Source organism: Leucoraja erinacea, chromosome 17 (assembly GCF_028641065.1).
Source record: "Leucoraja erinacea ecotype New England chromosome 17, Leri_hhj_1, whole genome shotgun sequence".
Lineage (NCBI taxonomy): Eukaryota > Metazoa > Chordata > Chondrichthyes > Rajiformes > Rajidae > Leucoraja > Leucoraja erinaceus.
Window position 1 is genome coordinate 43611391 of NC_073393.1, and position 12860 is coordinate 43624250.

The 12860-nt window shown below is 46.8% G+C and overlaps 1 protein-coding gene across 1 annotated transcript in view; it reads left to right on the top strand.

Annotated features, from left to right (window-relative positions):
* Positions 1–12860, top strand: part of LOC129705477 (PH domain leucine-rich repeat-containing protein phosphatase 2-like) — a 159437-nt gene that overhangs the window by 50671 nt on the left and 95906 nt on the right. The window contains exon 4 of the mRNA XM_055649067.1: positions 10448–10638. Coding sequence (XP_055505042.1) covers positions 10448–10638 — 191 coding nt within the window. The remainder of the gene's footprint in view (positions 1–10447; positions 10639–12860) is intronic.

A 12860-nucleotide genomic window follows, 5' to 3' on the forward strand; every position in this document is an offset into this window, starting at 1 on the left:
GGCTTGTACTCGCTAGAATTTAGAAGATTGAGGGGTGATCTTATAGAATCTTATGTTTCTATGTTTCCCTCTCCTCACCCCTCTCCCTCTCCCTCTCCCACCCATCCCTCTCTCCCCCACCCCCTTCACTCTCTACCCCACCCCCTTCCCTCTCCCCCCGCCCCCTTCCCCTATCCCTCAGTCCCTCTTCCATCACTCCCGCTACCCCTCTCCACCTCTCTCCCCACTCTTCCACTTCTCTCCCCCTTCCCCTCCACTCTCCCTCCCGACTCTTTCCCCTCTTTCTAATCTGAATGGAGCTGTGTATTGCATGCTCATCAATTTAAATTATCAACAATAGGATTTAAAGTTTTGGAGTTATGCTGCAAGCAAACAGGGCCTTCGGCTGAACTTGCTTATGGCAACCAAGTTGCCCCATTTACCCATATCCTACCTACCTGCATTTGGTTCATCCATCTATCTGTCTATCTGTCTATCTGTCTATCTGTCTATCTATCTATCTGTCCGGCTGCCGTCCGGCTGCATTTCTTCCTTTGATTCATTGCCACGCCCAATCCAGACGCTCAATCTCCGAGATATTTTCCATTTCGGTAGAGATTTCGCTTTTCTTTCTAAGTATCCGCTCCTCATTTCATTTCGTCGTGTTGAAGTACATGTTTTTAATCAAATCCTTCTCCCCCCCCCCCCCCCCCCCCTCCCCCCTCCACCCACCCCCCCCAAGTATTTCAAAAATAAACAGGCTTCTCCATTTACATGTCAGCTTCCAACACACTTCGAACAAAGTTGCAAAACAGAAACACTCTGAACTTTTCACTGCTGCAGCAGGCAGGGGAGGGCTGCAATCTTACATTTGGGAACGGGCTCAGTTCCGTTGGAGGAGACGGGTGCATGGTGGAATATTGGGTTGGGGGATCACACCATTGGGGGAGCAGACCCAACGTGTCTGCACTTGGTCTAGTATATATATAAAACTCAAATCCGTCCGCCGTCCGCCTGCAGTACGGATCCCTTCCTGCCTTTTGATTCGTTGACGGCTGCTCCTTCCTATCAGCTTCCAACACACTTCGAAACAAAGTTGCAAGACAGGAACACTGAACTTTTCACTGCTGCAGCAGGCAGGGGAGGTGCAATTGAGGGAGTCAGGGGAGTGCTGGAAACTTACATTTGGCAACGGCTTCCATTCCATTGGAGGAGACGGGTGCATGGTGAAATATTGGGTTGGGGGAATCACACCATTGGGGGAGCAGACCCAACGGGTCTGCACTTGGTCTAGTTATATATTAAAACTGTGTGGCTGCCGCATGCCGTCCGGCTGCCTTTCTGCCTTTTGATCCGTTCCATCGTGTGATGTCACAATGCCCAATACACTCCTTCCTATCAGCTTCCAACACACTTCAAAACAAAGTTGCAAGACAGGAACACTCTGAACTTTTCACCTCAATGGGATATCACAGCAAGTGCTTCAACAGGAGGGGGAGGGCCAATTGGTATTGCAATTGGAACCGCTGCAGCAGGCAGGGGAGGTGCTATTGGAATTTTTTTTCAATCCACTGCTGAGGGAGGCAGGGGAGTGCTGGAATCTTACATTTGGGAACGGGTTCAGTTCCGTTGGAGGAGACGGGTGCATGGTGGAATATTGGGTTGGGGGATCACACCATTTTGGGAGCAGACCCAACGGGTCTGCACTTGGTCTAATATAATATTAAAACTCTGTGGCTGCTGGCTGGCTGTGTTTCTGCCTGACTTGTGGTTGCCAGCCTGTGGGTGCCAGCCTTTGATTCGTTGCTACGCCAACACCAGACCCACAAACGCCCAGAATATTTCCATTTCGGTTGATTCCAAGTATCCACTCCTGATTATATTTTGTCGTATTTACGTACACATTTTAAATAAAATCCTTCTTCCCCCCCCCCCCCCCCACTCACTAATTTTGTCGCTTCCTGCTGGCCAGCGACCATAACGGCTGCTGGCGCCCGCATTTCGCCTCAAAGACGGCACTTAAAATCAGCCGCACTACTGAGTCCTGAACAGCTTGAGTTGGAGGACCACGTCTCCCGTGGGGGCTACGGGTAGGGAACGGCTGCATTGGGGGAGCAGACCCAACAGGGCTGCACTTGGCCTAGTATATATATAAAACTCAAATCCGTCCGCCGTCCGTCCGCCTGCAGTACGGATCCCTTCCTGCCTTTTGATTCGTTGACGGCTGCTCATTCCTCAGCTTCCAACACACTTCGAAACAATGTTGCAAGACAGGAACACTGAACTTTTCACTGCTGCAGCAGGCAGGGATTTTTTTTTAAAGAGGCAGGGCAGTGCTGGAATCTTACTTTTGAGAACGGCTTCAGTTCCATTGGAGGAGACGGGTGCATGGTGGAATATTGGGTTGGGGGATCACACCATTAGGGGAGCAGACCCAACGGGTCTGCACTTGGTCTAGTATATCTATAAAACTCTGTGCCTGACGTCTGGCTGCCTTTCTGCCTTTTGATTCGTGCCCAATACTCGCAGATGTCCAATCGGAATGGCTGATGCTCGCAGATGTCCAATCGGAATGAATCCTTTTACTTCCTTCCTTTGATTCACTGCCATGCCGAATCCAGACGCTCAATCTCCCAGATCTTTTCCATTTCGGTGGAGATTTCGCTTTCCTTTCTAAGTATCCGCTCCTCATTACATTTCGTCGCCTTTAAGTACACGTTTTTAATCACATCCTTCTTCCCCCCCCCCCCCCCCCCCCCCCCCCCCCCACTCATTTTGTCGCCTCCTGCTGGCCAGCGACCATAACGGCTGCTGGCGCCCGCATTTCAACCTCAAGAGACGCCATTTAATTTGGCCTTTCAAGAACGGCTTCAGTTCGCGGACCACGTCTCCCGTGGGGGCTGCGGCTAGGGAACGGCTACGGGTAGGGAACGGCTGCGTTGGGGGAGCAGACCCAACGGGTCTGCACTTGGTCTAGTAATTTATATAATCAGGAGCAGTATTTACAGTAACATGCAGATTTAGAATTTCGGTTTTTTAGATATAGCACGGAAATAAGCCCTTTGGCCCACCGAATCCACGCCTACCGGTGATCACCCCGCCCACTAGCACTATTCTACACACTAGGGGCAATTTATAATGTACAGAAGAATGTTGGAGGATACCGGAGCACCTGGAGAAAACCCATGAGGTCACAGGTAGAATGTACAAACTTTGTGCAGTCAGTACCTGTACTCAGAGTCGGATCCGGGTCTCTGACACTGTACGGCAACAACTCTACCGTTGCACTACTGTACAGCCTGATGTTACGTATTCAAACATGTTCTTTGATTTTTATGGCTGTATGGAACCGTATCAAAGTTTTGAGTATGTATTTTTAAAGCAGGTAGCACATCATTAAACTATTTATTTTTAAATAGAATTGAGTAATGTTTCCAATAACTTGGAAATTAATGCGTTCAGATGCGCAATGCATTAACAGCATATATTACCAGCGCTAATTACATGTATATTGCCTGCACAATGATTGGGATAAGATTTGTTAGACCATGAATACCAAACAGATATCAAACATGGTGTATATGTATCAAATGAAACCAATGCATTGTGAATGTATTTAGGCAGCACATGTTGTAAAAGTAGTGTACATGATTCCAGCTATAGTTCAGTATCTAAAAAAAATGGGTTCACACCCGAGAGATAAACAATGTGGAGGTGACGGGAGGAGAAGAGACAGAAATGGAGAGGGAGACCCAGGAGTAAATGTTTCATTCACTGCCTTTCTCTTTCTTTGCATCTTTTTCCTCTTCCCTTGCCCCTTTCCCTCCCCTCCCCAATTCTATTCACGACGCTAGAGAAAATGAAGGAGCCATACCACCAGCCTAAGAAAGACATATCCAATATTCACTTTGTCATTTACTAACGTTTTTCACTTACTCCATCCATCTGCTAATCAAATCCCATTCACCTGTATCCATCCATCGTTGGCATGGCTTTGTCCCACTCATCTCTTTTCCTGCTTTCTCCCCCTTACCCAATTAGCCTGCAGAAAGGTCCAGACCGGATGGAAATATCACCTGCCCATTTCCTTCCCAGAAGTTTCTGATCTGCAGAGTTCCTCCAGCACTTTGTGTTTTGTACAAGATTCAGTTCTGAGCTGATAATATTTACGCCGTGTGAATGCTTGGGCAATTACTAGTTTCAACAAGAGAGGATCTAACCATTTGTTGATACTTAACAGCATTCTTCTCATTGAATATCTCAGCACTAACCTGGGAATTAGATGTCACCAGGGCAGATCAATTGCAGGTCGGAGCCGGAGCCGGAGCGGCAGCTTTGAGCAGCAAGTCTGTTGATTGGTTGCAGTATCCAAATTGACTAATTGAGTGGCTAATAAAAACAGGGCAAGGTGTAGCAGAGCGGTCGTGTTGGGAGAGAGGCTGCGTTGAAATGAAGTGCAAGTCTTTGGCGAGAAGGCTGAAGCAAGGAGGTGATCAGAGGCAGATAGGAGTACAAGGTACACTGTTCTTGTGTGTGAGACTCGTTATTTTGTTATTTCTCCTTGGTTCAGTTGCAGTGGTGATGGCAGGTACGTTGGTGCAATGCTCCAGCTGCAGGATGTGGGGAGTCGGGAAACTGCTGGTGTCCCTGATGACCGCACCTGTGGGAATTGTGTCCAGGTGCAGCTCCTTACAGACTGCGTTAGGGAACTGGAGCAGGAGCTGGACGACCTCAGGACCATCCGGGAGAGCGAGAGCGAGAGCTTCTTGGACAAGGTGTATAGCGAGGTTGTCGCACTCAGGGTCCACGAAGAGAGAAGGTGGGTGGCCACGATGAAGGGGATTAGACATGATGTGCAGGTGACCCCAGTGGCCATCCCCCCTCAAAACAGGTACATCCTTTAGGGTGCTGTTGGGGGAGGAATGACATATCAAGGTTGAGCAGCAGTTCCAGGCAAGGCTGTGACACAGCAGGAAAGGGTGACGTCCAGTAGAGCCATATAGTAGCTGACTCTTTTGTTCGGGATGCAGACAGGAGGTTTTATGGCAGCAGATGAGACTCCAGGATGGTGCGCTGCCTCCATGATGCCAGAGCAGCTGCATGACATCCTCAAGGGGGAGGGTGAACAGCCGGAGGTCGTCGTGCATGTTGACACAATTGACATGGGTAGGGAAAGGAATGAGGTTCTGCAACATTAGTATAGGGTGGTTGCACGAAAGGTCACTGGGTCATAGGGCTCGACGCACGGAGCCGCTAAATCCAACTGGAAGACATCCGTCATTTCCGGTATATGTTATTAATGCTAGAAATGCGTACTTTCCTACCTGTTAAAAACCACCAAAATGTTGAATTTTTGCGCCGAAAAAATTTGTGGGAGTCGGGGTAAGTGTGAGGGACATGTACCCAACTTTAATTCCAAAAGTGAAGATAAATGAAGGTATAGAGAAGCGAGAACTGAAGGGACTACAGCAGCTAAAGTGCTTGGTAAACATTGAAAATATTGGGAATTATCACGTTTGTTCACTGCATTTCATCAAGTAAGGCATTATTTGTGTTTTTTCTTGATTCCTTTGGCATCTAAAATTCTCAGAAGTGATAAATCTGGCTGTAAATTTTTCTTCAGATGCGTATTCATTTTGTAGGTAAAAACCCATGAGAACCATGGGCGTTTAAAAAAAATTACAGCCAGATTTATCACTTCTGAAACTTTTTAGATGCCAAAGAAATCAAGAAAAAACACAAATAATGCCTTAGTTGATGAAATGCAGTGAGCAAACGGCCAATGTTCGTCAAGCACTCTGGCTGTTGTTGTCCCTTCAGCTCTCGCTTCTATCTACCGTTATTTCTCCTCACTTTTGGAATTCTGAAGTAGGCTAAATGTCTCACAGGCTTATCCCGATTTCCATAATTATTTACAGCGCAAAAATTGACAATTTCAGCGGGTTTTAACGGACCCGCTACGCTGGAAACAATGGTAAGTGCCTACCTGCAGTTCATCGCGCGTACTCCATTTGGAGTAGCGTAGCAACAGTGCGGGTCATGGGTCGTGACCCGACTGCCGTGAAACCTCCCTATTGGGGGTTACGTAAAGGCAAAAAAGCAGGACCTCCAAGGTAATGATCCTTGAATTGCTACCAGTGCCATGTGCTGGATAGTGATGAACGTTTAATGGATACAATAGACAGGAAAAAGGCAGGGAGCGAGGAAGGACTGTTGGTTTGAATTGCACTTATTTTAATGCGAATGGCCTGACTGGTAAGGCAGATGAACGAGGAGCATGGATAGATACATGCGACTGGGACATAGTGGCCATTACAGAAACCTGGTTAAGAAGGACAGGACTGGCAGCTTAATCTTCCAGCATACAAATGCTTTAGGAAAGATAGAGGTGGGGATAAAAGAGGAGGAGGTGTTGCTTTATTGATTAAGGAGGATGTCAAGGCAGTGGTTAGGAATGATTCGGCTTTATGGGTGGAGCTGAGAAATAAAGGGATGATCACCATGGGGGTGTACTACAGGCCCCCAAATAAACTACGTGAATTAGAAGCGCAAGTATACCAGAGGATTGCAGCCAGCTGCAGGGCTAATGAGGTTGTCGTAGTGGGGGATTTTAACTTTCCGAATATTGACTGAATATCACAGTGCAAAATGCTTAGAAGGGGCAGCATTTGTCAAATGTGTTCAGGAAAGCTTCCTCGGGCAATATGTAGTGGGCCCTACATGGGAGAGGCAACGCTGGATCGAGTCTTAGCAAATTGGGAAGGACAAGTGGATGAAGTGTTTGTGGATGAGCCTTTAGGGACCAGCAACCACCATTCATTTAGGTTTAAGACAGTTCTGGATAGAGCGCCCCCATAAGTTAAAATTCTAAATTGTGACAAGGCCAACTTTGAAGATATTAGACAGGAACTCACTAAAGTTGATTGGAGCAGGTTGTTTGAAGGAAAAGGAACGTCTGGATGTTTTTAAAAGTGTGCTGACAAGAGCCCAGGACTTGTATGTTCCTGTTACAGTGAAGGGAAAAGCGAGTGGAAGTAAGGAAGATTTAATGATGAGAGAAATTGAGGCACTGGTCAAGAATAAGAAGGAGGCATGGGACAGGTATATTCAGCTGGGATCAAGTGTATCCCTGGCAGAGCTTCGGGAACTGAGGAGCACGTCATAAAAAGACACGAGGAGGGCAAAGGGGGTCAGGACATTGCTCTGGCAGATAATATCAAGGATGCTTCTAAGAGATTTTATAAATATATGTTCGTGGACAAAGGGTAACCAGAGAGAGAATAGGGCCCCTCAGGAAACAAAGCAGTCAACTCTGTGTGGAGCCACAGGAGATGGGCAAGGTCCTTAATGAGTATTTCTCCTCGGTTTTTACTGTGGGGAAAGACATGAGGACCTGGGAACTTGGGGCAGTCGATATTACAGTCAATGAAGTGCTGAAGATCCTAACGCACCTGAAGGTAGACAAATCTCCTGGGCCTGATCAGATAGATACAAGGACACTGGGAAGATAGGGAGGAAATTGCTAGAGGTGTCCTGGCTGAGATATATGAGTCGTCATTAAAATTGGGTGAGTCACCGGAAGACTGGAGGGTGGAAAATGTTGTACCTCCAAGAAGGACTGCAGGAAAGAGCCTGGGAATTAGAGGCCAGTGATTCTAACATCTGTGGTCGGAAAGTGATTAGGTATTCTGAGAGAAAAGATATACATGCATTTAGATGGACGTGGAGGCTGATTAGGGATAGTTAGCATAGTATATTGTAGGAGATTGTGCTTCATGAATCTGAGTGTTTTGAAGATGTGACCAAAAAGGTTGATGAGGGCAGAGCTGTATACATGGATTTCAGCAAGGCATTTGACAAGGTTTTGCATGGAGGGCTGTTCTAGAAGGTTAGAACAAATGGGATCCAAGGTGAGGTAGCTGACTGGATAGAAAATTGGCTTCATGGAAGCAAGGAGAGGGCGATAATGGAGGTTGTTTTTCGGACTGGGGGCCTGTGTTGTGCCTCAGGGTTCAGTGCTGGGCCCATTGCTGTTTGTCACCTCTATCGTTGATTTGGATGAGAACGTACAAGGCATGATTAACAATTTGCAGATAACGCTGAACTGGGAAGTATTGCAGATAGCAAAGATGGTTGTCAAAAATTGCAGTAGGATCTTGATAGGTTGGGCAGGTGGGCTGAGGAATGGAGGATACAGAAAAGTGTGAGATATTGTATTTTAGGAAGTCAAATCAGGGCAAGACCTGCACAATGAATGGCAGTGCTCTGGAGTGTGGTAGAGCAGAGGGATCTAGGAGTGCAGGTGCATAGTTCCTTGGAAGTTGCGTCATGGGTAGATAAGGTGGTCAAGAGGTCTTTCGGCACATTAGCCTTTATCAGTCAGAGTATTGAGTATGGAAGTTGGAAGGTCATGTTATTTTTATATAATACTAGACCAAGTGGGACCCGTTGGGTCCCATCCCCTCAATGCGCGGTTGCGGGAGGAGGGGCGGCCTGCGGCGTCACACACACTAACCACCCCCCCCACACACACACACTAACACGCCCCCCCCTTGATATTATATTAATATTATTCATATGATGTCACTCGTAGCGCGAGGAAGAACAGCACGCAGACCCATTGTGACGTCATCAGCGAAAGGCAGTCATTTTTAAATTCAAAGTTTTGTCAGATTTTTGAACATTTTTAGTAATAACTTGAGAAATGAAGCATGAACTTTTCAGATGAGTAGACTTTGGCCTCCACGGGAAAAATCTCTACCGGAATATGTAAAAATGTTACCGCGTCGTTTTTTCGCGAAGATGCGATTACACACAAACACACACACAAATAAATACACATCCAAGATCAGAGTTTTATAAGCATAGAGATATTGGGAAGGTCACATTTTGAGTTTTGGTCACCGTTATGAAAGATGTTGTTAGAAAGGGTGCACAAAAGATTTACCAGGATGTTGCCAGGACTCGAGGGCCTAAACTATAGGGAGAGGTTGAGCAGGCTAGAACTTTATTCCATGGAGTGCAGGAGGTTGAGGGGTTATCTTATAGGGGTGTATATGACCATGAGAGGAATTGGTAGGGTAAATGCATGGTCTTTTACCAAGAGTATTGGAATCAAGAACCAGAGGACATAGGTTTACAGTGAGGGAGGAAAATATTTAATAGGCCCCTGGGGGGCAACCTTAGTACACAATGGATGATGGGTATATGGAAAGAACTGCCAGAGGACGTACTTGAGCCAGGTACTATCCCTACATTAAAAATAACATTTGGACAGGTACATGGATAGGAATGTTTTAGAAGGATATGGGGCAAACATAGGTAGGTGGGACTAATTAGATCATGTTGGTGTGAGTGGGCAAGTTGCACCGAAGGACCTGCTTCCAAAATATATGACTCTATGGCCAAAAACATAGCAGCGCACAACCACATAGGTGGAGCCGCATGTCTAGTAACCTGCCTCTGACTTACCATCTAGAAGACACAATTCAGGCGCCTGCTGGCGTAATCACCCCTTTTATGGTGCATATCCAAATTACCCAATAAATTTGATATCATTCAGCATGCAGCCTGCTGCAATGGTATCATTCATTCCTGCCACCACTAGCATATTGTGATTAAAATATTATACCATCTATAAAATATACTGTAGTTTGTCGGCAAGGTTGTAACTTGCGCGAAAAAGAAGTAACATTTTGTACCTGATGTTCACTTCCAAATCACAATGTCACTTTTTCCATTGGATCTGAATCCTAGAACTTGTTACCCAAGAATTCAATACTGTGATTCAAGGCAGTTAGGTAAAGGCCTATACACGTGGGCTTTTCCACGTGCAAAGCTTTCAAAAGAAAAAGGAATTAAAGTCAGAAATCATTGTTTTAAAATTAAACGGGGATTCGTTATAATTAGCCACCAGGTCCAGGTTATATAAAAATTGAGCAGAAATTTAAAATCTGCAACAGGAACTCTGTTTTACTAAATTACTGTGTTCATTTTAAACCTTGTCAATGTAGATTAGTACTGCATCACTAAATTTAAACTGAGACTTTGTTTAATTGTAATGATTTTTTTTTTGCGTTTTACTGCATTGAAGTGTCAACCTAGTTTTTGAATGCATGAAATCATGACTCGCCAATTCACCATAATAGTTTCCATGTGTAGAGGTAGATTATTATTAATCTGGGTCAAAACTGATGCTGATGATTAATTTGAGACTTCCATGACTGTCAGGTTTTTAGTGAATGTAATGACCATGTTACAATTCATAAAGTATTTGGATTCTGATTTCTTTCATGAAAGCTAACAAACTAATCTTGGAATATGTCTATGAAATCCATGTGCCATTAAGTGTAAGATTTTGAGTTATTTGTTTTATCGGTCTGCTGGTAATGTGCTGCATGTTCAATACAGTTGTTCACTATAATTCTGAGAGGTATTTGGACTCTTTTTATTTCCTGTATCTCTTAAGGAAAGCCAAGTAGCATAGAGCAACTGGATCAAATCCTTCTATCCGGTGTGTTCAGTGTTCGAAAAGGAAAAACTCATTTGCACAAATGGTCAGAACGCCAAGTTATTCTTTGTGGTACCTGTCTAATCGTGTCTTCAGTAAAGGATTGCCAGATGGGAAAAATGCATGTACTTCCTCTCACTGGAGGCAAGGTAAGAAATCATGTCTTACCGTACCCTATTCTGACGCAGCTGGTATTCTAAAGTATGTACATCTGAAGGCTGGTTTAGTGTACCATGTTCTTAACAAATAAGCATAGTACTAATGGTACATGAGAAATGACGCGATTGATTATTATGTATGGTATTACAGCAGAAATTGTGTTTACATGGTTAATAACTGCAGTGTTTGCATGTGAGAGAGATTTAAGGTTCAAGGTCTTTTATTGTTATGTGTACCAATTAAGGTAGTGATATTCGAATTACCATATAGCCAAACTAAAAAAAGCAACAAGACACACAACTACATAAAAGTTAACATAAACACCCACCACGGTGGATTCCCCACATTCCTCACTGTGATGGAAGGCAATAAAGTCCAATCTTCTTCCTCCTTATTCTCACGCGTCAGGGCGGTCGAAGCTCCTGCAGCTTGGAGCTCTAAGTCAGTCTCTAACCAGAGACCGCGAGCTCCACGATTTTAAAGTCCGCAAGCTCCGGTGGTTGGAGCTCTGAAGTCGATCCCTGGCACGGGGACCGCCAGCTCCACTATGTTTAAGAAGGAACTGCAGATGATGGAAAATCGAAGGTGGACAAAAATGCTGGATAAACTTAGCAGCTGAGGCAGCATCTGTGGAGCGAAGGAAATAGGCGTTTCGGGTTGAGACCCTTCTTCAGACTGATGTGGGGGTGGGGGTGGGAAGAGGAAAGGAAGAGGCGAAGGCAGTGGGCTGTGGGAGAGCTGGGAAGGGGAGGGGAAAGAAGCAGAAACTATCTGAAATTGGAGAAGTCAATGTTCATACCACTGGGGTGTAAATTACCCAAGCGAAATATGAGGTGCTGCTCATCCAATTTTCGGTGGGCCTCACTCTGACCATGGAGGAGGCCCAGGACAGAAAGGTCGGATTCGGAATGGGAGGGGGAGTTGAAGTGCTGAGCCACCAGGAGATCAGGTTGGTTATTGCAAACCGAGCGGAGGTGTTGGGCGAAGCGATCACCAAGCCTGCGCTTGGTCTCACCGGTGTAGAGCAGCTGACACTTGGAGCAGCGGATGCAATAGATGAGGTTGGAGCACCTGGAAAGACTGCTTGGGTCCTTAGATGGAGTCAAGGGGGGAGGTAAAGCGACAAGTGTAGCATTTCCTGCGGTTGCAAGGGGAGGGGTGGTTTGAGTAGGAAGGGACAAATTGACCAGGGAGTTACGGAGGGAGAGGTGATAGACTACTGACCGACAGATTTACCTCATGATTTCAAAAATCTCCTCATCTGAAAATTTGGTTGATTATTTCGTGAGTTTTTTACTAAAATGGTTTTAAAATCTAACTGCTGAAGCCAGCTGCATTACGTCACTATGCCTTTGCTCCTCGCTCAGCATCGAGCTGTGAGTTACGTGGCCTAGCCGCCCTCCCCCCCCCCCAGGGCACTGGATTGAAGCCCGTGAACACGTGATCAAGTCGTGCTGCATGCTCCGCTGGGCTTCTTCAAGTTCAACAACATGGTGTCGGCGGTCGTTATTGCAAGCGCAGTTGAAAAGTCGTCGTCGCGCCCGTCACACGACCGGGACGACCTCCTCTCAGTCTCCCCCGCCCAATCGACTGTCACGCTGGTGAGTGTGCTTACCCTCGCGGAAGCCACGAACGGCAGGCCCTCCGCTATTTTTCACCGTCCGGAGAGCGCTGCAGGCCTCGCTCTGGTCAACGACGCCCGCAGCCTAGCTTGGGGCCGACGCCTGATGGAGAAGCTTGTGCTCTACGACTTCGGTAGCTGCTGCCTCTACCCCCTCCCCCTCCCTCTCTACTCCCTCCCTGAGGCAGAGAAAGAAAGACGGGGGGGGGGGGGGTGGGTGGAGAGGGGGTGGAGGGGGATGTCGAGAGGGGGGGAGGAGAAGGGGTCGTGGAGAGGGGGGGGGGGGAGAGGGCCACCGAGTCTCTGGCCCCCTCTCTGCCCCCCTCCCCCCTCTCTACCCCCTTCCCTCTCTGCCTCCCCCCCCCACCTCCCCTCCTCTCTGCCTCTATACCTTTCCCGGTGGCTCAGCACTTCAGTTCCCCTCCCATTCCGAATCTGACCTTTCTGTCCTGGGCCTCCTCCATGGCCAGAGTGAGGCCCACTGTAATTTGGAGGAGCGTGGGTAGTTTATACCCCAGCGGTATGAACATTGACTTCTCCAATTTCAGGTAGTCCCTGGTTTCTCCTTCTTTCCCCTCCCTTCCAAGTTCT